The 24372-nt window shown below is 35.1% G+C and overlaps 1 protein-coding gene across 26 annotated transcripts in view; it reads left to right on the forward strand.

Moving 5' to 3' along the window:
* MBNL1 (muscleblind like splicing regulator 1) overlaps positions 1–24372 on the forward strand; it is a 202547-nt gene that overhangs the window by 161444 nt on the left and 16731 nt on the right. For 15 of the 26 annotated variants that reach the window (XM_004037865.5, XM_055382057.2, XM_019024087.4 and 12 more), the window contains 3 exons: positions 8484–8687; positions 20787–21044; positions 23129–23282. In XM_004037865.5, coding sequence (XP_004037913.1) covers positions 8484–8687; positions 20787–21044; positions 23129–23282 — 616 coding nt within the window. Of the gene's footprint in view, positions 1–8483; positions 8688–20786; positions 21045–22212; positions 22267–23128; positions 23283–24372 lie in introns of all 26 variants that reach the window. The other 11 variants (XR_010132981.1, XM_019024082.4, XM_055382055.2 and 8 more) reach the window with 1 other exon arrangement.

Raw genomic sequence — 24372 nt, forward strand, 5'->3', positions numbered from 1 at the left:
AAAATCACAAGCATTCCTGTACACCAGTAATATACAAACAGAGAGCCAAATCATGAGTGAACTCCCATTCACAATTGCTACAAAGAGAATAAATTACCTATGGATATAATTTATGAGGGATATGAAGGACCTCTTCAGGGAGAACAACAAACCACTGCTCAAGGAAATAAGAGAGGACACAAGCAAATGGAAAAACATTCCATGCACATGGATAGAAAGAATCAATATCGTGAAAATGGCCATACTGTCCAAAGTAATTTATAGATTCAATGGTATTCCCATCAAGCTACCATTGACTTTCTTCACAGAATTAGAAAAAAAAAAAAAAAACTACTTTAAATTTCATATGGAACCAAAAAAGAGCCTGTATAGCCAAGACAATCCTAAGCGAAAAGAACAAAGCTGGAGGCATCACACTACCTGACTTCATACTACAAGGCTACAGTAACCAAAACAGCATAGTACTGGTACCAAAACAGATATATAGACCATTGGAACAGAACAGAGGCCTCAGAAATCACACCACACATCTACCACCATTTGATCTTTGACAAACCTGACAAAAGCAATGGGGAAAGGATTCTGTATTTAATACATGGTGTTGGGAAAACTGGCTAGCCATATGCAGAAAACTGAAACTGGACCCCTTTCTTGCACCTTATACGAAAATTAACTCAAGATGGATTAAAGACTTAAATGTAAGACCCAAAACCATAAAAAGAAGACCAAGGCACTACCATTCAGGACATAGGCACGGGCAAAGACTTCATGACTAAAACACCAAAAGCAATGGCAACAAAAGCCAAAATTGACAAATGGGATCTAATTAAACTAAAGAGCTTCTGCACAGCAAAAGAAACTATCATCAGAGTGAACAGGCAACCTACAGAATGGGAAAAGATTTTTGCAATCATCCATCTGACCAAGGGCTAATATCCAGAATCTACAAATAACTTAAACAAATTTACAAGAAAAAAAAAAACCATCAACAAGTGGGCAAAGGATATGAACAGACACTTCTCAAAAGAAGACATTTATGTGGCCAATAAATGTATGAAAAAAAGCTCATCATCGGTGGTCATTAGAGAAATGCAAATCAGGGTCCGGGCGTGGTGGCTCACACCTGTAATCCCAGCACTTTGGGAGGCCAGGGCAGCCGAGATCAAGACCATCCTGGTTAACACAGTGAAACCCTGTCTCTACTAAAGATACAAAAAATTAGCCGGGCATGGTGGCACACACCTGTAGTCCCAGCTATTCAGGAGGCTGAGGCAAGAGAATCGCTTGAACCTGGGAGGCGGAGGTTGCAGTGACCCGAGATCACGCCACTGCACTCCAGCCCGGGTAACAGAGAGAGGATCTGTCTCAAAAAAAAAAAAGAAAAAGAAAGAAAGAAATGCAAATCAAAACCACAATGAGATAGCATCTCACGCCAGTTAGAATGGCAATCATTAGAAAGTCGGGGAACAACAGATGCTGATGAGGATGTGGAGAAATAGGAATGCTTTTACACTGTTGGGAGTGTAAATTAGTTCAACCATGTGGAAGACAGTGTGGCAATTCCTGAAGGATCTAGAACTAGAAATAACATTTGACCCAGCAATCCCATTACTGGGTGTATACTCAGTTTTGTAAATCATTCTACTATAAAGACACAGGCACACGTATGTTTATTGCAGCACAATTCACAATAGCAAAGACTTGGAACCAACCCAAATGTCCATCAATGATAGACTGGATAAAGAAAATGTGGCACATATACACCATGGAATACTATGCAGCCATAGGAAAGAATGAGTTCATGTCCTTTGCAGGGACATGGATGAAGCTAGAAACCATCATTCTCAGCAAACTAACAACAGGAACAGAAAACCAAACATCTCATGTTCTCACTCATAAGTGGGAGTTGAGCAATGAGAACATATGGGCACAGGGAGGGGAACATCACACACTGGGGCCTCCTGGGGGTTATGGGGCAAGGTGGGGGGATAGCATTAGGAGAAATACCTAATGTAGATGACGGGTTGATGAGTGCAGCAAACCACCATGTCCATGTCACATGTATGCCCATGTAACAAACCTGCATGTTCTTCACATGTATCCCAGAATTTAAAGTATAATAAAAATCAAAAATAATCAAAAAAATAAACAAAACTTTTGGATTCTTTTTCCGAATTATTATTTTTACTTTGTCACATACTGTCTGGTGCAAATTTTCTCTAATGAAAAATTGGTACATAATTTAACCAAAAATGGGCTGTATATCGTGGCTTGCAACCTGGAGACCTCTGGTAGATTTCTTTAGTGCATCCCAGCCAAGTGTCCTTCAGAAATTCTGTTGTTGCCAGGCTCTCTTCATTGCCCTCAAAGAGCTCTACATAAGCAGTGGTTATAAAGAGCTTTGCATGATCTCTGGAGTTTCTCTAGTAATGGTCTCATGTGCCTTTACCTGTGATCCCAAAGTTAACCTTGGCTATCTATAATTTGTGATGGCAGCTATTCTTTGGGTAAACAAATTAGCTATCTCAAGGTCCATAATTTGTGTAGAAATCCTGTGCATTACATGAACTTTGAAATAGCCTAGGAATAGAGAAATTCAGTTTCTGGTTTTAGCTAATGTCTTGAGAGCTTCTTTGCTGCTTCTGTAACCTAGATAGACTTTGCTGTCACGTCATGTTCCAAGCATTTGTTGTCATTCAGATGCAGAATGCTTTGAAGTCATCATTTGTCATTCTTCCAGGAACACCTAGAATTCTTAAATAGTTTTTTGGTTCTTTACTTTCCACTTTATCCAGGTAATGGTTGAGATAAGGCACTTTATCCCAGAGTGTTTCTGGTAAAATGTTTCCATGTCAGTTTCTCTGAGTAGTCTTTCATCCATCCTGCTGTTGTTACTGCCTGTTTCCATTAAGGAGCCTGTGAATCCTCAAGCAGCCTGAGAGAATGGGCCCTGGATTTTAGGAACTAGGCCATGCCTGGTTGATACCTTTCTACTAGGAAGGCCAGAGTGTTCTTTATTTAAATGTTTGTTATTTCAGTAAAACTGGATTGAAGGATAAAGTGAAACTAAGAATGAAGGAGGTACTCATTGATTTATCCAGTTACAAGTCAGTCTAGGAGCAAAGTTGTAACAGTATCTCTTATTTTATTCGTCATTTGCTACCCTTTTTTTTAAAGATAGAGGGTCTTGCTTTGTCACCCAGGCTAGAATGCAGTGGTGCAGTCGTAGCATACTGTAAGTTCACACTCCTGGGCTCAAGTGATTCTCCTGCCTCAGCCTCACAAAGTGCTGGGATCATAGGCCAGACCCACTGTGCCTGGCCCTGCTTTCTTAGAAAAAAAGAACTTTATAATATGAATTTGTTGAAAACTCCTGTTAGCTTTTGGCACTGTTTATATTCAAAATAGTTCACTGAGACTAGTTACAGGGTTACGCCTACCCAGAAACATGCTTTCATATACCTTGATTATGTGTGCTTTTTTAAAAAAAAAATTTATATTAAAAACATTTTTAAAATAAAAATTTTAAAAATTTAAAAAAATATTAAAAAATTTAAAAAAATTTTTAAATATTTTATTGCTTTATATACATACATAAAATCTAGAAAAATATGACTTAAAATTTGTGATCTGTGAATTTCATCTGATATTGATTACATATTATTTGTTACATATACTCCCTCTAGTTTTTTTTTAAATCTCAAACATTGCAAAACAAACAGTGTTCACATGGTGTTTTAAGATAAATATCAGCCCCTGTGATATTTGCAACATTGCAGCATGGTAACTACATTACTGAAACTTAGAAAGCTTAATATAAAAAATTGCAAAACAAAAGGAAAAAATAAACTTTGGACAGGTATATTAGAGATAATAATTATTGAATTTGGAGGTAAAGAAAGAAACAATCACTTTTATTTCACATTCAAGTATATATTCTAAAGAATATTTAATGTATTTGCTTGTTTCTATGGCAGAGAAAAGCAGCAAATCCATTAGTATATATGTTAAGTAAATGTTTGTAGAAGATCTGTATAGATGCCAAACGCAGCGTATACATAACATGAACAAGACATAAAGCAAAAGTCTGCCCTCTAGGAGCCTCCAGTCTTGTCAGACTAGAGGAGATATTCAGGTAAACACTGGCAGTGGTATATGCTGATTCGAGTAATTAGGAATTCATGGGAACAGAGGGTAAGAAAAACCCCTTTATAGTTAGAGATGTAGATGGATCAAGAGAAACTTACCTAAAGAGTCCTAATTCTTGAAGCACAATTAGGAATTAAACAGATTGGCTAGGCACAGGTAGCATTCAATGTGGAGGATAAACCATGTTTAAAAGAAAAGAGCTGTAAGGGAACATGTATCCTTAGAGACCTTACTTACAGTCAGAAAAATGTACCTATATCTGTAGAAAACCACATAGTGTGTGGAACTAGAATCACCTAGGAGCTTTCAAAAAATACTGCCACTTACCAGAGATTCTGACGAGTGAGGAGTGGCCAGGGCATTCACGGTTTAAAAGTCCTCCAGATGATTTTAATGGACACCTGGTTCATTGTGTGAAAACCACTTTATCAGAACCACTTGGAATCAGACATACCTGTGGTCACATCCTAGGCCTTCGATTCACTAATTTGTGTCTATAGACACATAATCTTTGTGAGCCTTTTTCCTTATCTGCAAAAATGGGGCTAATACCCACTTCAGAAGGCTGCAATTCACTCATTCATTCATTCACTCAAGTACTAACTCAACAAGTATTTATTGAGCGCCTACTGTGTGCCAGGCATTGTTCCAGGCTCTGGAGATTTAGTAGGGAACTAAACAGATCTTTTCTGATCTGTACCCCTCAAAAAACACAAAAGAAAAGAAAATTACCAAGGGAATTTATACTCTACTGTTGTAAGGATTAAATACAATAAATAGCACAGATAAAGCACTCAGCATGATGCTGACACACAATAAATAAGGAATTACTACTAATAATCATGTTTGCATAGTTAACTGGGGTCATAATATGAAATTAACACTTTGATTTATAATGAAGTCTGATTACCTTAATGGAATCAATGTCTGATTTAAAACAAACAAGTGATTAACCCATAAACAGCACCAGAATTAGTAAGTTTGTACTTTGTTTTTCTCTGGTGAGGATGTTCATTGGCAAAAGGCAATTATAAACCAAACTTTCTTATGTCTTTCAGGAACAGAGATACTTACAAATCATTATCACAAGAATATAGTCAGTATCAAATATACCAATTACATTGTTATATGTTATCCTTCAGAGAAAACAGGATGCCACTTGATAACAACATTGCATTAATATCTGTCTTTGAGATTCTGCTGAACCCCCTGCAGGTTAGCTTTTGGAATAGAAAACCGGCAGTAGTGCAGGTCAAGTGCTTTCCTAATCTGATTTCTCTGATTAGGGCACTCTCTGATGGGGCTAGCAGTGACCTATCTTCAACATGGCACTCCTTGAAAAAACAATATAACTAAAGTGATGTAACAAATTTACAAAAATTTAAAATAAATGAAGGAATGGTGTGTGTTTGTGTGTGTGTGTGTGTGTGTGTCTGTCTGTCTGTCTGTCTGTCTTTTGGAATCAAGTTTCAAAGTATAAAGCTATTGTTATTGATTGTCTGCCTGTTCAGTAAATAGCTCTACTTATCGAAAGAGGGAACAATTTGAGATAGTGCTTGCTGAATAGTTGATGTTTCACATTTTTAAAAGCTCCTACCGACTTTACTTGGGGACAGTGCCCTAAAATTGTTCAGATTTGAATTTGCTCTGCTGAATTAAAGTGAAAGATCAATTGTCTTGATGACTCTATAGAAACAACTCAGGAAAGATTATTGCCAGTTATTAAAAGCAGTATTTTTACATAATAAAAGTATTATTCTGCCTGTAATGTGCAACAGCTGCATCATATGCATTTTTAGATTTCCAGTGTATTTTATTTGACGAGATTTTAGAGAGCTGAGTTTTATTAGCCTCTGGTCTCATTTTATTAAAATAAAAATTGCTTTTTCTTCCAAAAACATTTTTAAATTTGACCTTTGCTTTTAAATAATTATAGTAGATTATGTGCAATAATATAAACATCTCAATAACTTTCTGAAGTATACATTAAAAATGCACTATCTGGAAGTACATGTTTATTCATAGTAAAAGAATGCAAAGAGGAATGATAATGAATAGCTTCTGTTGTCCATTTGCTAAACTAGTCTGTTAGTCCCCTGACATAGACTCTTTTAGTCTTCTATGCTAAATTTCTTGTAATTCTTAAATGACTAATATAGAAATTAGGGTGCTGGTCTGGCTGGATTTTCATATGCAATCTGACAATGTATAACAAAGTACAAGTTTAACCTGAATATCCTTGAATAGAAATCCAAGTTCAACATATATTCAGTATACAATCAATCCTTGTCCTGCTGTCACCTGGGCAGAGAGTGGACAGTGGCACAGCATTAAGTCAGCTGCGGCTCAGGGAAGTGTTGGTGGACAGAGAATACCGTAGGCCCTAGTTTCTGACAGCTTGTTGATAAGATTTGGAATGCACAGATAGTTCTTGTTGTCTGCAGGTTGCTGCTTTGTGCTGGGAGGGGTTGGGGATTAGAGGTGCTACTTGAGGGCACTTCATCAGGCAAGAGCCATCGACCTGGCAGAGCAGCTAAACATGGCATTCAAACCAACATGTTCAGAGGCATAATTATTTTAAGTTGAAATGGTATAATCTATATTGTATTGTTTCTTCTCAATGAATCACATTAGGTATTACATATTCTGTTTTTTCATATTTTTGTTAGTAAAAATGTATAGCTAAATGCAAAGAGTTTGTTTCCCAAGCAATTTTTGAGGTCAACAGAAGAGTTCCCTAAGAAAGGCCTTCTTAACATTGACAGTATTGACTTTTGGGGCTGGATAATTCTTTGTTGCGAGGGGCTGTCTTGTATGTTGTAGGACACTTAGCAGCATCCCTGGCTTCCATCCATTGAATACAGTAGTTCCCCTCCAGCTGTGACAACCAAAAATGTCTTTAGACATTGCCAGGTGTCTCCTGAGAGGCAAAATATCTCAGTTGAAAACCACTGCCCTAAGAAAAAGGGAATACTTGAAATTCATTTTATTTTTCTAAATATAGAATCAGGGCCAGAGTGAATAGAGGATATATTTTATTTTTTAACATATTTCTTTTGTACTATAAGAATTACATTTGTAATATATACCTTATATTGCAAAAAGTTTTACTACAGAGCTCTCTTGAATACTACATATATTCAGATATCATGTAACTTCTTATTCCTGTCAGATGGCAGAATTAGTTATTAATACATTCTAATGTCTCTTTTATTCTAAAAAGTGTTCTATAATTCTGTTCATTACTGCTGAGTAAAAAAAATAAATTGTTGAATATTACCTTAAAGAACAGCATCCGTTTTGCCTACAAGCTTTTGTGTTTCAGAAACAAACATTATTACACGAAGCATTAAACTTCAAGAATTAGAATTGAGACTCTATTAGGAAGTTAAAAATGTACTATGAATAAGGTATGAAATTGTGTTCTGTTATACTTTAAATACTAGAAAAACAAATTGTTAGATTTCAGGTAAATTAATGCTATTCAAGAACAAATATATTTTATGATATGCAAGTTTGCATATCAACAAATAGAAACAATCCTTATATATCCACGAAAGCATTTCTGGAAGAAATTCTGTCTTGTAGCAGTTTATTCAGTGCTGCCATATGTATTTCCTTGACCAATCATGTAGCATTTCTTTAGTAGCAGTTCTACTTCAGACTTCACATTTCAGACTTGTTTTCCCCTAGTAAGGTGTGATAGGCTAGTGGAACACTTATAATTTCCCCCAGGAAAATCACCATCAAGTAAATATACCAAACACTTTATCTTATGTGCTCAAAAGGCAAGATGTCATCATCACCTTTCACATACCCCATGAGATTTATTTACAGCTTACATTGACTGTGAAACTCTTTTATCCCCTGGGAGTTCTACTTTATTTATTCCAGATAATAGGACACTTGCAACCTATTAACAGTTGTAAACAGGTCTTTCAAGTACATCTGACATAGCAATTACAAAATGTATTTCTTAGACAAATATCTAGAATTAAATCAGGACAAAGATGAAGATTAGATGACCACAAGAAGTTTCTGCATAGTTTATCTATTTTTTTAAAAAAATTACAAGTATTATAGACCCTCAGCTACAAAATTCCAGTGAATAATTTAATGGATATTTTACTTATATTTTAGAAAAACATTGATTTGATGAATGTTTATTTAATAAAACAGCCTTACCCTAAATGATAGTAAATGAACACAGGATTAAAGGGAAGGAGGAAAGGAAGGAAGAATGGATAGATGGATGGAGGACAAATGTATAATTAAGAATATCAACTTTGAGCTGAGACCTGCATGTTAAATTTTGCTTTTATTTTATTTTTCAGCCAATGTTTTCAGTTGCACCAAGCTTAGCCACCAATGCATCAGCAGCCGCCTTTAATCCCTATCTGGGACCTGTTTCTCCAAGCCTGGTCCCGGCAGAGATCTTGCCGACTGCACCAATGTTGGTTACAGGGAATCCGGGTGTCCCTGTACCTGCAGCTGCTGCAGCTGCTGCACAGAAATTAATGCGAACAGACAGACTTGAGGTAGGAATGACTAGTTGGTGTCTTTATATACTACATTCTAATTCTCAAATTGTGTTTTTTTTTGTTTGTTTGTGTGTTTCCATGGCCAAAAAGTTGTAAAAATTTTAAAATAGAGATTTTGGCTTAGGGTTTGGAACATTTTACTAGGGTATAGATAATGCTGTATTTGATTAATGTAACGTTTATAAAGGCTACAACATCCATGTTTAGAATAGTGGATAAGAGGTTGGACGTTAAAGTCACATTGCCTGGTTACATCACTGTACCTCAATTTCCTCATCTTTAAAACGGCGCTTACCTCAAAGAGTTAGGGGAATATCTGGCACATAGCAAATGCCTCCTGAATGTTTGTTGTTGTTGTTGTTGTTGCAGCTATCAAGAATAACAAATATTATCAATCCCCTAAAAATTGTTCTCATAAAGATTAACAAATATTAGTGTCTATAAAACATTTTACAATTTATTATTGCAAGTTTCCTCATAAGCTGTACAATATTTTGGTTGAAGTAGAAAGAAAACTTTGTTTATGAAGTGTGCTCTCATAAAAGTTTTTTGCATAATCCTCTAAGTTCTAGAGTAAAGAGTGATCAGATGTGTGGGCTCTGCTGTTGGTACATGAAAAAGATATTAAAGTTTTAAATCTTATTTCAAAGTGGTTGTTCAGAATTTCAGCATGACTATGAATTAATGAATTTGGTAAACTATAGATGTAGAGAAAAAGTGCCAGCATCAAATGTACACTGAAGGTGCAAACCTGTCATTCATTGAACCCACCTAAAGAACAAAATGACCTTTTCCTCTTTTCCCTGGTGAGGATGAGGCGATATATTTTTTTAACTTGCATTTTAGGTTCAGGAGTACATGTGCAGGTTTTTATATAGGTAAACTTCATATCATGAGGGTTTGGTGTAGAGATTATTTCATCACCCAGATAATAAGCGCAATACCCAATAGGTATTTTTTCTGATCCTCTCCCCTCTCCCACCATCCACCCTCAAATAGGCCCTAACATCTGTTATTTCCCTCTTTGTGTCCATGAGGTCTCATCATTTAGCCCCCACTTACAAGTGAGAACATGTGGTTATGTGGTTTCCTGTTTCTGTATTAGTTTGCTTAGGATATTGGCCTCCAGCTCAATCTGTGTTGCTGCAAAGGACATGATCTCATTCTTTTTTATGTTTGCATAGTATTCCACGGTGTATATGTACCACATTTTCTTTATCCAGGCTACTATTGATGGGCACTTAAGTTGATTCTATGTTTTGCTATTGTGAATAGTGCTGCAGTGAATATACACGTGTGTGTCTTTATGGTAGAATGATTTATATTCCTTTGGGAATTATAAATATAATGGGATTACTGGGTCGAATGGTATTTCTGTTTTTAGGTCTTTGAGGAATTGCCACACTGTGTTCCACAATGGTTGAATTAATTTGCACTCTTACCAGCAGTGTATAATTGTTTCTTTTTCTTTGCAACCTTGTCAACATTCATTATTTTTTGACTTTTTAATAATAGACATTTTAACTGGTGTGAGATGGTATCTAGTGGTTTTGATTTGCATTTCTCTAATGATTAGTGATAATGGGAATTTTTCATATGCTTGTTGGCCACATGTATATCTTTCTTTGAAAAGCATCTGTTTATATCCTTCACCCACTTTGTAATAGGGTTGTTTGTTTTTTGCTCGTAAATTTAAGTTCCTTACAGATTCTAGATATTAGACCTTTGTGGGATGCATAGTTTGTAAATATTTTCTCCCATTCTGTAGGCTCTTTACTCTGTTGATAGTTTCTTTTGCTGTGTAGAAGCTCTTTAGTTTAATTAGATACCGTTTTTCCATTTTTGTTTTTGTTGCGATTGCTTTTGGCCTATTTGTCATGAAATCTTTGCCAGGTCCTATGTCAAGAATGGTATTTCCTAGGTTATCTTCCAGGGTTTTTATAGTTTTGGGTTTTACATTTAAGCCTTTAATCCGTCTTGAGTTGATTTTTGTAGATGGTGTAAGGAAGGGGTCCAGTTTCAATCTTCTGTGTATGGCTAGCCAGTTATCCTAGCACCATTTATTGAATAGGGAGTCCTTTCCTCATTGCTTGTTATTGTCAACTTTGTTCGAGATCAAATGGTTGTAAGTGTGCTGCATTATTTCTGGGCTCTCTGTTCTGTTCCATTGGTCTGTGTGTCTTTTTTTGTACCAGTACCATGCTGTTTGGGTTACTGTAGCCTTGTAGTATAGTTTTGAGTCAGGTAATGTGATGCCTCCAGCTTTGTTATTTTTGCTTAAGATTGCATTGGCTATCCAGGCTCTTTTTTTATTCCATATGAATTTTTAAATAGTTTTTTTTTCTAATTCTGTGAAGAATGTCATTGGTAGTTGGACAGGAATAACATTGAATGTATAGCTTGCTTTGAGCAGTATGGCCATTTTAGTGTTACTGATTCTTCCTATCCATGAGCATGGAATGTTTTTCAGTTTGTTATGTGTCATCCATGATTTCTTTGAGAAGTGTTTTGTCATTCTCATTTTAGAGAGCTTTCACCTCCCTGCTTAACTGTTATTCCTAAGTATTTTATTCTTTTTGTGGCAATTGTGAATGGGAATGCACTCCTGATTTGGCTCTCGGCTTGGATGTTGTTGGTTTATAGGAATGCTACTGATTTTTATACATTGATTTTGTGTCCTGCAACTTTGCTGAAGTTGTTTATCAGATCAAGGAGCTTTTGGGCTGAGACTATGGGGTTTTCTAAATAAAGAAACAAGTTGTCTGCAAACAGGGATAATTTGACTTCCTCTCTTCCTATTTGGATGCCTTTTATTTCCTCCTCCTGAGGATGAGGCAATACTTAGTGCTGATAAATTTTACTGAGAAAGTGGCAAACTGAGGCTGTTGTATGAACATAATTGATTCTAATACTTTGTCAGTTTAGCAGGAATTTAGTTAATAAGCTGATTTATTATTTACTAACTTTTGTTGCATATATTACAAAGGCTGTCAGATTTTAGCATATTGACAATCATATACCAGACACATGCATCGCAGGTTTAATGCTCAAAACAATCTTATGAGGAAGATACTATTATTAATTCTCTTTTACAGGGAAGTGATTTTAGGAGAAGAGATGTGAAGCAACTCTTTCTCGTTAGGTAGATACACCTGATACACCTGGATTTTTGAGTGATTTGTCATTACACAACTGTACTTGCTTATTAATTAACTAATGCTGTTTGCAGATGGATTAAGAGGAAACTTAAAAATTTTTAAATATCTGAAATTACTGGATCCTCAGCATGTGAAGCAGTTTTATCCCCCCAACCTTTCTAAAGCAAACCCTGAGTTCTTAATGCGTAATTGTTGATTGATTAGTGGGATCCAAATAAGAAGTCTGAGATTAACTTTAATGAATTAATTATTAATAGATGATATTCAAAAAGCTGGTTATAACTCTTCTAATCCAATCCTGCCACATTCACAATTTCAGATAGTTTGTTACTGGTTATATTTTTTAGTGCTTAATTGAAATGAAGACTTTTGTCTTTGAGTTTTTTCTTTTTGTGAGAAGCTACTTAGTGTATTTTGTCTGTTTTCTTTTGCTGTAGTCAGTACAAACGGTTACGACTGCATCAACTGTCATTTCCCTTTTATCTGAATCCCGCTTATCTAAATGCTTGATTGTAGTGCAGCTTCCTGTCTTATTCTTGTTAACAGGATCTGATCCAGTGTCACAGTTACAACCTGTTAGGATACTGCAGTGTGAAGCTCAGAGGCTCATCTTTCTGCTCTGTGCTTGTGATTTTAGACAATCCTATCTGCAGGTTATTTCCTCGCATGCTAATTGCATTACGTATTGAAGTCTAAAAGACATGGCAATAAATGCACACACTTATTTATTAATTGACCAAATGTTTGGTCATTTGGCATTTAAATGTATACTCATGCTTCAGAATTTCACAAGGAAGAAGTAATTTTTGAATGTTGAGTTCCTTCTGAGGTGAAAAATTTTTGGAATCAGTTAAACTATTGTCCAGTTCTTCTTGCCACTTCTTCCTCTCTTTTTACTGCAACTTGTTAGACAGTAAAGAAATTTAAAATACCATAGATTGTCAGCCTTCTGGTTCTTACATAATTGCTTAAAACTGACATCTTTACAGCACCCAGTGTGATACTACAGAAAAAAAATGTTAGATTGGAAAACAGGAATTCAAGAATTACTGCATGTGATGATGCTAATTAGGTGAGTCAGCTTGGATCGGGATGCTCTTATTCTCTGGGCTTTATATTCCTCACATGTAAAATTAGGGGGTTGCACCAGATAATCTCTAAGGTCACTTCCAGTTAGAACATTCTAGGGACATTTAGGTCATTTTCTTGTTTTTAACACCAGCCACAAGCTACTGAAACATTTATTTTTAAAAATTATATACATATATCTATAAGCATATATTACATATATCACATATACACACAACAGGAGATTTATATCAATATTCATATTATCCTTTCTTTACTATCTTTTAAAAGACTTTGTTGCCAAGTACTTTCTGTACTCCAAAATTCATACTTTTTTTTTTTTTTTTTGACACTAAGTCTCACACTGTTGCCCAGGCTGGAGTGCAGTGGCGCGATCTCAGCTCACTGCAACCTCCACCTCCCAGGTTCGAGGAATTCTTCTGCCTCAGCCTCCTGAGTAGCTGAGATTACAGATGTGTGCCACCATGCCCGGCTAATTTTTGTATTTTCAGTGGAGATGGGGTTTCACCATGTTTGCCAGGCTGGTCTCAGCAATTTCTTTCCATGATTATCTTAAGAAATTATTCAAATCTGTAGAGTCTAGGAAAGACTGAGTTTTTTAGCCATACCCCTGCTTTACTACAAAGAGTTAGTAATTGGAGAAATCATTGTTTGACTTATTTTCAAGATGCACAGTAATTTTTTATGGTGCAAAAAGAATTCATGAATGCATTCATTCTCTCATTTACTGAACAATATTCAGTAGAAAACTGTTGAAAATATTTCAAGTAGAAGATGTGAGGAATGTCTTTGAAACGCTTTAATTTCTGTCTTATCAATGACAATAAAAGATCCACATGAGAATAGTGCCCAAACTCATGACTGATGCCCAGTAACTTGTTAAATGAATGGATAAATGAGTCAGTCAACCAGTTACTCAGGTAATTAAACACAGAAAGATACATCCCCTTATTCAGGACTCAGGGTAATCCCACAGAGGTACTAAAATATAAAAAATGTTTATCATGTGTTAACATTCTCCTTGGAAACATGTTTGCATTTTGAGCACTTCAGCTATAAAATATGGCATCTTGATTATGCACCTAGACCTAAAGGAGTGGTTTTCATACTTTAATGAGATTAGAATCACTTGGGGTGATTGTTAAAAATGTAGGACCTCATCCCCAAAGATTGATTCAGTAGATCTGCAGTGGGGTTTGGTAATATTTTTCACAGATCTGCCATGTGATTCTAAATGCAAATAGTTAAAAACACATGCACTAAAAGATACTAGCATCTCCTATTTAGGCTTCAACTTTTCATCGTTTACTTAATGTATTTGTAAATGATATGGTTTTTTGTGAACCTTAATTAAAAATCTGTCTCCTCAGATAAGTTGGTAAGAACACTGTGCATGGCATAGTGAAATACTTTAGGTAAACAATGATGACTGTTAAGGTAATTCATATTACATAGGCGTAATCCAATAAAAACCAGGGGACACGAATTCCAGACACTGATGAAAACATTAGATTGACATTTGGTTAGCTGCACCATTTTTACATCAGCAGTCTATATGAGAAAAGCATGAGTATTCCAGGAAAGGTGGGCAAACGACTTGGTTTCTGATAGTTTCAGTTCGCGTTTGCTTATATTAAAATATAAAATAAATTATTCTTGGCTGAAAGTTTTATTCTGTGAGGTAATCATTACACGAGTTTCTAATTTGGGCCACTAATTGTTGTATGTTTCCATTACTTACACAGAAGAATCTAATAACCCTTTTCATATAGGCAGAAAAAAATATAATACCCATTGACTACAAAAAATAGAACGTTTAAAGCTAAATGAGGATTAGAATGACAGTGAAAAGCATGCCTATGTTGGGATTTTTTAGGTGTTTAGTGGATTTAACATGGTGGGATAAAAGACTTTCTATTCAGAAAAGATTAGGAAAGAAGATGCTTTTAATAATGTAGGAAAGTCTTATCGGTAGGATTATTTTAATTTTGCATTTTTGTAGAGGATGTTTGGCTACTGCTTGTGTGATTTTTTTTTAATATCTCCAGAAAATTGCCAAGAAACCTTAAGAGTTTTGCACATAGAGGTTTATGTAGGTTGTTTTTTTATATCTGTAATACACTTTAGAATGGCTCTTAAAAATGTAGTCACATCTTCATTTAAACAATTTAATACACTGTGGCTCTGTCAATTATTAATCTATGTGATTAGAGTTTTGATGTGGTATAGAGTATAGTAATTGCTAGATTAAGAGCAGTGGTTCACATCTGCAGTCCCAGCTACTTGAGAGACTTAGGTGGGAGGATCACTTGAGCAGGGAGGTTGAGGCTGCAGTGAACTGCGATTGCACCGCTGCACTCCGGCCTGAGTGACAGAGGGAGACCCTATCTCAAGTAGTAATAATAATAATAATAATAACATAAATGAAATAAGGTAATGGCTAATTTGGTGTATTGACAAGCTTGTTTCAAAGTTGTGTCTATTTTCCTGTCCTGTTGGGTTTGCACAGTCATTCATGGGAATGAATAAATGACAGCGTGGAAGTGGATTTAATGGTTCTGTCTTTGGTCATTCCTATTCAGATTTTATTTTATGTTTTTATAAGAGATCAAGTGGTAGATTCTTAGTTCTGTTACCTATAGAAGCATGCTTGTGTTTTCTGGCCTGAATAGTAACGATGGAGTCTGCCTTTTAGGCTTCAAAGAATGCTCCCATTTGATCCTAACAGAAATACTATGAGGTAGCTAAAGTAGGTGTCCTTTTCTTGAATTTTTTTGGAAGGAGAAAAATTGATCAAATATGTACAATTATTGAATAACCAAATGTATTAGTCCATTTTCACGCTGCTGATAAAGACATACCCAAGACTGGGCAATTTACGAAAAGAAAGAGGTTTATTGGACTTACAGTTCCACATGGCTAGGGAGACCTCACAATCATGGCGGAAGGCGGAAAGCACGTTTCGCATGGTGGCAGACAAGAAAAAAGTTGCACAGGGACATAACCCTTTTAAAACCATCAGATGTCATGAGACTTATTCCCTATTTTAAGAACAGCTCAGGAAAGATATGCCCCCATGATTCAATTACCTCCCACCGGGTCTGTCCCACAACATGTGGGAATTCAAGATGAGGTTTGGGTGGGGACACAGCCAAACCATATCACCAACTGAAACTAGAAATCACATCATCCGATATTTATCTAGGGATTTTAATTGTACAATAAATTGACTACAGTTACATTTACCTAATCACCAGAATTATGAGGATTACAAAGTAGATATTTTAATCCTTTTAAAATGAAAATAGAGATAATTTCTTTGCATTAAATTATAAACTCATGATCAGCGATGCTGTGGACACTTTGATCAAAGTGATTGATCAAAGTGATTATCCAGGATTACTTTTTAAAGTAATACTTAGAAAAATTTAGCTTGTTAGTTCCAGCTTAATAGAAAGTGAAGTCCATGCTGCTTATTGGTGAACATGTAGCTATATGTCTTTGAATACGTTTCTTAATATTGGCCATTAACTATTAAATTGACTTCTCAAAATGTTAAAATGGACAAAGTCCCTGTTTCTTGTTATAATTAGCTTTCTGTTCCTGCTTTTGATTGTTATTCTCCAAGATGACTGAGTTAATTATACAAATATGGTGAACACAAAACATATTACCTCAAAGGGATATCTCCTTAAAGAATATGCAAATGACCCTCCACTTTTGAATAAATTCAAATATTGACATTAATCTCCTTAGAATCCCAGTGCTTTAACTTGAGAGCGTTGCTGAGTTTAATACTACTTATAAAACTTACATTATTTTGACCATTTTGAAATATGTTTTTCATGTATTAAAAAATTAGAGATCAAATGACAGGATTATTCACATTATCCAGATTCGTATGGTGTGTTGTAAGCTATGCCTTATTTTATTCAGTATTCATGACCTTTTAAATAGATGTTAATAGTGTTTTCATTGTGAAGATTCCTTAGCTAGTAAAGTGATAGGAACTGGAACTCACAATTTTTGACTCCAAACCCTATTGTCTGTCCGCTATATTATTGCTGTTTAGTTAACAAAAGAAGGTTTATTTAGAATTAATTTACATTTTCTTGGGAAATTTTCCTGATTATGTTTTCTTTTGATTATTTAAAGTTTATAATTATTCCATAGATATTTTTCTGGAAATAGAACTTAAATGTTTTCAGTGAATATCTTCATTGTCAAATCTTGCCTTAGTATTTGTAAAGTAAAAGGCTCATGTTGAATCACGTTATATGTGTAGCTAAATAGATCTTATTGTTTTAATGCAGGTTTGAAAATCATTTATCAAACAATATTTTTTTTTCTTTTGTGACAGAGTCTTGCTCTGTCGCCCAGGCTGGAGTGCAGTGGCACAATCTTGGCTCACTGCGACCTCCACTTCCCGGGTTCAAGCAATTCTCGTGCCTCAGCCTCCTGAGTAGCTAGGATTACAGGCGCCTGCCACCATGCCCAGCTAATTTTTATATTTTTAGTGGAGATGAGGTTTCACCATGTTGGCCAGGCTGGTCTCGAACTCCTGTCCTCAAGTGATCCACCCATCTCAGCCTCCCAAAGTACTGGGATTACCAGCTTGAGCCACCGTGCCCAGTCAGAAAATATTTTTATATGTTGACCCAGTACATACACATATACCGATAAATCTGTACATTTATCTGCCAAAAATAATGAAAAATGCCTATAGTCATGGATATATTCTTGGAATATTATTTGTAATATGGAAATACTGGAAATTATCTAGATATCCTCCAAAAGAGTTACCTGTATTATGTACACTATTTGATGAAATTTGATGCAGCCATCAAAAGTATTCACTCTGGAAATTATTTAGCAAGATGAGAAATGCTTATGCTGCATTGTTGAGCAAAAAAGATCACCAAATAATAGCTATACTATAATTACAATTATTTTTACAAATGTGTGCATACATACAGAAGACTGGATGAGAAGAGAAAAATGAACCACAATGTTGTTAGAATTTTCAGATTTAATTTTACATTCTGTGTTTCAAATTCTCTGTATGATAAATGTTATAATTTCTTATCCTGTTTTTAATTATGAGATTAAATTTGTGAAATGTTGTCAGTTATAATTTACTAATGTAATAGTATGTCTAAGAGATTTATTTTGGGTATCAGCATAGTCTAAAGTGTCCTTGAGTTTATCAGAGAAACCAGATCAAACCCATATTGAGCAACCAAGGGATAGATCCCATTTTATTGATGATGTCTATTAGGGAAAATGTGTTTTAGAAGGTTTGGGAAGTTCATGTTCCCATAGGTACCCCATTATTCAGATGCATATCTAATGCTTGGTAAATTTCCAGTCCCACTGGCCTGTAACTCTCACCAGTACAAGTTTTCACAAGAGATTTTCTCCCTTATTTTTTCACAAGCAAGAATAATGTGAGAGTAGCTATTACAGTATGTTTCTGTCCTATTTCTTAGGAGAAACCGTAAGCTGTAAAAAAATAAAAATATGAAAGAGTCAAACATGCATATTATGCAAAAGCAGTTGACTAAGTTTTTTTTAACCTCAGAAAAGGTTGGTTTTATGACACATTCTGAGCTAATTCTTAGTTATTAACTCTGCTTAAATATTTTTAGAATTCTTTCTAAATGTTCCACAGGAGAGTAAAGAACATGAAATTATAATAAACCAATCCTTAACCTGTAGAAACCGCCCCCCCCACACACACATGCAAATACATACACACAGAACCTAAATAAATTCAGGTTTTCTTTCTTGTTAATGTGGCAAAGAGTAACCTAAATTGGAAAAATAGAGTATTAGTTCCCTGCTGCCAATTCATTTTGAGCATATTCAAGAAAGCAGGAATTACTGAGGAGCAAATAGCAGCTGAGAGAGATCACTTATAGACCTTCTGCAAGTTTCCTGTTTGGTGATGCCTACATTGACATAGACTTGCTTAAACAGAAAAGTAGCCCTTTCGTTTATGCAGTAGTATATATTTAGCATACACACACACACACACACACACACACACACACACACACACACACACACACACACAACTTTTTATCATTATTTAATGTAGGCACATCCCTCTTCCTGAGTATAGTGATGAGCCTCACATACAATAAATTTTGATTAGGTACTGGTTACTGTTTTAGCAAGCTCCATAGCTGATGCTAATGTTCAGCCAGAGAGGAGGATAATTATTCTCGGTAACAGCTTGATCATTTTTTGCTTTTAAGTTATAAATCTTGGTAATACTTTTTTTCTTCTGTTCAATAAGATAAATACGCTAATAAAAAACCAGAATCTTGAATAACTTTTTAAGTCATTTTTGTGATCTTAATAACTGAGTGTAGTGGTGAATGACACTGGCTCATTGTATGTATTTGGAACACAAAACTTTAGCTAGGTTGAGGTTTCCAAGTAGTGCAAGATATCATTTGTAATGCTCTTTTTTAAGATGTAGCATGGTACAGATTATAGTATCTCCTTCTTTAAGAAACACTTTCCTCAATAATAGGATATGAATATAATGTGGGAAAACACCCAGATTTAAATGCAATCATTGTATTTATACAAATCCAAGAAAACCTTTGCTTCCTAAGTCATAGTAGGGTTACAGTTTTTCTTTCTTGCTTAACTTCAAAATAAAGTGCTTAGTATCTGGGTTTGCTATTTGTGAAAAGATACTTGAACAATTAAAAACTGTTTCCTTGAAGCTTGAAGTAAGAGCATGAAAATATTAAAAGGACATTCTGTGTTTTAGATGGCCCTCTTGTGGTAAAAGGGTCAAAGTATCCTGAATGAAGACCGCTTTTAAATAGTAAGAGTCAAAATTGCGCAGATGAATGAGAAATAATGTTCTCGCCTTTTCCCTAAGATCTCCGTGGCAAAATTAACAGAATTAGCAAATATAAAACAAACAGACGTAACAAAACCAATCTTTTTTTACTGCTTTATATAGCTACCAAGTGAATCTCTAAAGATCAAAAAAATAACTCCTGGAAACATTTTCATAAAAAGCTATCAAATTTGATTTTGTATATTTTTCACTTGGAAATAATTGTATATTTACACAAAAGTTGCAAAAATGGACCCAAGAGTTTCTGTCTACGCTTCACTGATCTAAATATCAATATCTTACATAACTGTAGAATCCCTCTTAAGACCAGAAAAATTAACATAGATATGCTGCTGTTTAACCAATCTACAGACTTTAATCAAATTTTACCAATTGTCCTCCCAATATTCTTTCTGTGACTCCAGGATCCTCCAGCTTGTGATAATATCTCAGTCTGTCTTGCATGACCTTGACACTTTGGAAGAGTACTAGTCAGTTATTAGTAAAATATCTTTCCATTCACTTCGTCTGATGTTTCATCTTGATTAAATTCAGGCAGTAATACCTCTACTGTGATTGTGTGCCCTTCTCATTGTATCATATCAATAGATACACAATGTCATTATGTCTCATTATTGGTGATATTAATTTTGATCACTTGGTTAAAGTGATGTTTTCCATGTTTCTTTACTGTGAAGTTACTATTTTTCCCTTTGCAATTAATAAGTGTATCAACACCATTTCAGATTGTATTTTTACCATAATTAACATTATACATGCATTTTCTTATGGACATTTATACTGAAATGGAGTTATAATTTGTAACTAAACTAGGAAATGCTGAAGTTACTTGTTGCCTTGTTTGAAAATCATTTTCCCCTTTCATCTATAGCCTTCTATCACCAGTCTTGCACTTTAAGTTAAAATCTTCAGAAAGCTTCTTCTTGTTCATGTTGACTAAACCTCATGTACTTAATGACCTCATAGGTATGTCGAGAGTACCAACGTGGCAATTGCAACAGAGGAGAAAATGATTGTCGGTTTGCTCATCCTGCTGACAGCACAATGATTGACACCAATGACAACACAGTCACTGTGTGTATGGATTACATCAAAGGGAGATGCTCTCGGGAAAAGTGCAAATACTTTCATCCCCCTGCACATTTGCAAGCCAAGATCAAGGCTGCCCAATACCAGGTCAACCAGGCTGCAGCTGCACAGGCTGCAGCCACCGCAGCTGCCATGGTGAGTAGAGATATCAGCTCTCTCCTTGTTAGCAGCAGTCAGAAAAGCAAAGTGAGCAACTATATCTGACTACAAGCTATTCATTTATTAACCTTTTTTAAAAAAATTGCTGAAGATATGTTTGTTCAGGTATCCCAGACAATATATAAAGAAGTTACTTTCACAGAAGTGAGGGTAACTCCTCAAATGGTTCAGATTGCTCCTACTCTTGGCCTAACTCTTAATCTGTCTTATTCTGGATGTAGGGTTTCTGAAATCTCTGCTTTGTAAAGAACCACCTGTCTCCTTTTCAACTTAACGATATTGCCATTTTCAGTCTTCTTATTTCTGTGTGCCATCTAATCAGCCATTGTTTTCCTTTGGTGTGTTCTTTTGCACATCAAGGCTCTTCTTTACATATACCTTGCTTTTAACAATAACATGATCTGGAACTATTTAGGAGAATTGTTCAACAAAATTGTTCTTAGAATTAGCTACAGGATTTTGAGTAGTATACTATCTAGATTGTCTGAAATAATATTGTGGCATAAACATAATAGTAACACTGGAGAAGCTTGACTATGCCATTATATAGAAAGGAGAGAGACAGCAGTACTCAAGGAGTTAGAAATTGGATCATTAAGAATAGCTACTAAACTATATTCTCAAGGTAAATTTTAATGTGATCTAGTAGCTGATTTTAATGAGCCCATTCTTTGTTCTTTGCTTACCTGTTTTAATGTTGTCATTTTTTTTACATAAATATATGACTTAAATCAATGAAATACTCATTTTAAAAGTCACTGTGTAGTATTTCATAACACAGTGAAATAATCACGAGAGAGATCTTTTCTGTGTTTATGGATACTTGAGCAAAAATACAGAAGGCAGACTCTCTCCTCCTCTCTTCCTTTCACTCTTTTTTTTTCTGTTAGAGTATCTTGTTTGTAATTAACTACAAAGAGGAGTTATCCTCCCAATAACAACTCAGTAGTGCCTTTATTGTGCATGCTTAGTCTTGTTATTCGTTGTATATGGCATTCCGATGATTTGTTTTTTTATTTGTTTTTTCTCACCTACCCAAAAATGCACTGCTGCCCCCATGATGCACCTCTGCTTGCTGTTTATGTTAATGCGCTTGAACCCCACTGGCCCATTGCCATCATGTGCTCGCTGCCTGCTAATTAAGACTCAGTCGGCTGTCAAATCACTGAAGCGACCCCTCGAGGCAACCTTTGACCTGGTACTATGACCTTTCACCTTTTAGCTTGGCATGTAGCTTTATTGTAGATACAAGTTTTTTTTTTTAATCAACTTTAAAATATATATCCTTTTTTCTGTTATAGAGTTGTAAAGTACAATGAAAAAACTGAGTGTGGTTTCCTGACAAAATTAGTAGAAAGACTATAATCTAAGTACATAGATGGATATCATACAATAAAAGATTCTGAAAGCCCAGCAGCCCACATTCAGTTTAACTACATTGTAGAATGTTCTGAAGAAATAGTCGGAGGACGTAAAGAGTGTATTTTTGACTGTATATTTATGTACCTGTTTGGTTAGCATGGCTTTAGTGGTAGAATTATTTACATTTTAATATTTATAGTTCAGTATTTAAGGAAAAAAACTTGCATGCTCTGGGACATTTGCATGTCTAGGTAGATCTGGGGGGAGGAGCAGAGTGGGTTAGTTTTTATTTTATCTGTTTCAGTCACTCTGTACAATTAACTATTAACATTGCTTATACTTGTCAATCCTCATGGAGCTCGCAGTGCGGCTTTTCTTCTTTTCCCAAATCAATGGCTTCTCACAGAAAGCCTGAAGCATTATGGGACATAAAGCACTTTAACACATTATAACATGTGCTCTTGTACTAGCGAGATTTTGTTTTGGACAAAAATAATGCTTCCTTTAAAGCTTTTATCTTGCTTTTTTTTTTTTTTTCCTCCTTAATTTTTTGTTCATTGGATTTTTTCCCTCGGGTAGTTAAGTGCTCTGCTGCTTGCTTGCTCATGCTTCCTAACAATTTTAGCCTTCGACTGATTTTTCTTTTTTCTTTTTCTCTTTTTACTGGTATTTGTTTTTTATACTCATTCACTAAACAGGGAATTCCTCAAGCTGTACTTCCCCCATTACCAAAGAGGCCTGCTCTTGAAAAAACCAACGGTGCCACCGCAGTCTTTAACACTGGTATTTTCCAATACCAACAGGCTCTAGCCAACATGCAGTTACAACAGCATACAGCATTTCTCCCACCAGGTAAGGGGTGGGGTTTCTTAATAAATTAATCTGATGATCTACAGAGAGTCCTACTGTTAGAGCAGATAAACCACACCCCAAGTTTGTTTGTAATTATAGATGAGGTGTCAGGTAAGGTGGTCAATGATGGAAACTTATCTGAGGTATCTCATGTGGTTTTCCTTAAAAACTAAGGATTGTAGCTTAATGAAATGTGGATTAAAGATCAGTGGTATTTTATATATTTATTTGTGTTTGTGTAATTTGGAAATGAAATATAGTTCTCTTTTTTCTCTTTCCTCAACACTTATATATGTCTGTCAAGCTATTTTATGATACTTTCTTGCTGTAAGACCCCTTTGCCTTCATTATTCCAGAGTTAATTTAAATTATATAAAACAGCACTTTCAGTTTTGATTTTTATTTTTCAGCCTTTTTGTTTTCAAGGTCAAGAATGAAAACAACTATGTGTTCTAGAGCTCTTAAAAAGGGCTCTTATTGGCATCAATCAGTACACTGTTTAAAATTATGACTGTTCCTAAGCTAATATTGAAATAACCCTAAGTGCTCAGCAATGTTTAATTTATTATGGAGTTCTACATTTGTGGTTTCAGCTTATTTTCAATTTGGTAATGTATACATAATCTAGAATTATTCACACAGATTGCAAAGTTTAAAACACAGACTAGCTACTCATTTAATTACCTGGAAATTTACTCTTTTTATTCACTCTGAACTTACTTCAGAAAATACATATAAGCTCATTATTATCTGGAATTTTACTAACCAGAAACTCAAATCTCACTTTCCTCTTTATCGCTTCACCCTTATTTTCAGAATACCATGGTTTTAGAGACTTACTTAATAAAATTATTTTATTAATTAAATTAATGAGTAGATATATATGTCAAAAATCCAGCTCCCAATTTTATATTAGACTATACTGGCAGTATTTACAGTGTATTAGGTTCATAATACTATAAGAGAATGTGAATTTATTTTTGATTCACAAAAGAATAAATTATATGAGCTTTTAATACTAACCATAAGTTTTATACAGTACATCTTTGAAAATCAGTCATCCATATGTAAAATAAATACGAAGTAACAA

This window comes from Gorilla gorilla, chromosome 2 (assembly GCF_029281585.2).
Source record: "Gorilla gorilla gorilla isolate KB3781 chromosome 2, NHGRI_mGorGor1-v2.1_pri, whole genome shotgun sequence".
Lineage (NCBI taxonomy): Eukaryota > Metazoa > Chordata > Mammalia > Primates > Hominidae > Gorilla > Gorilla gorilla.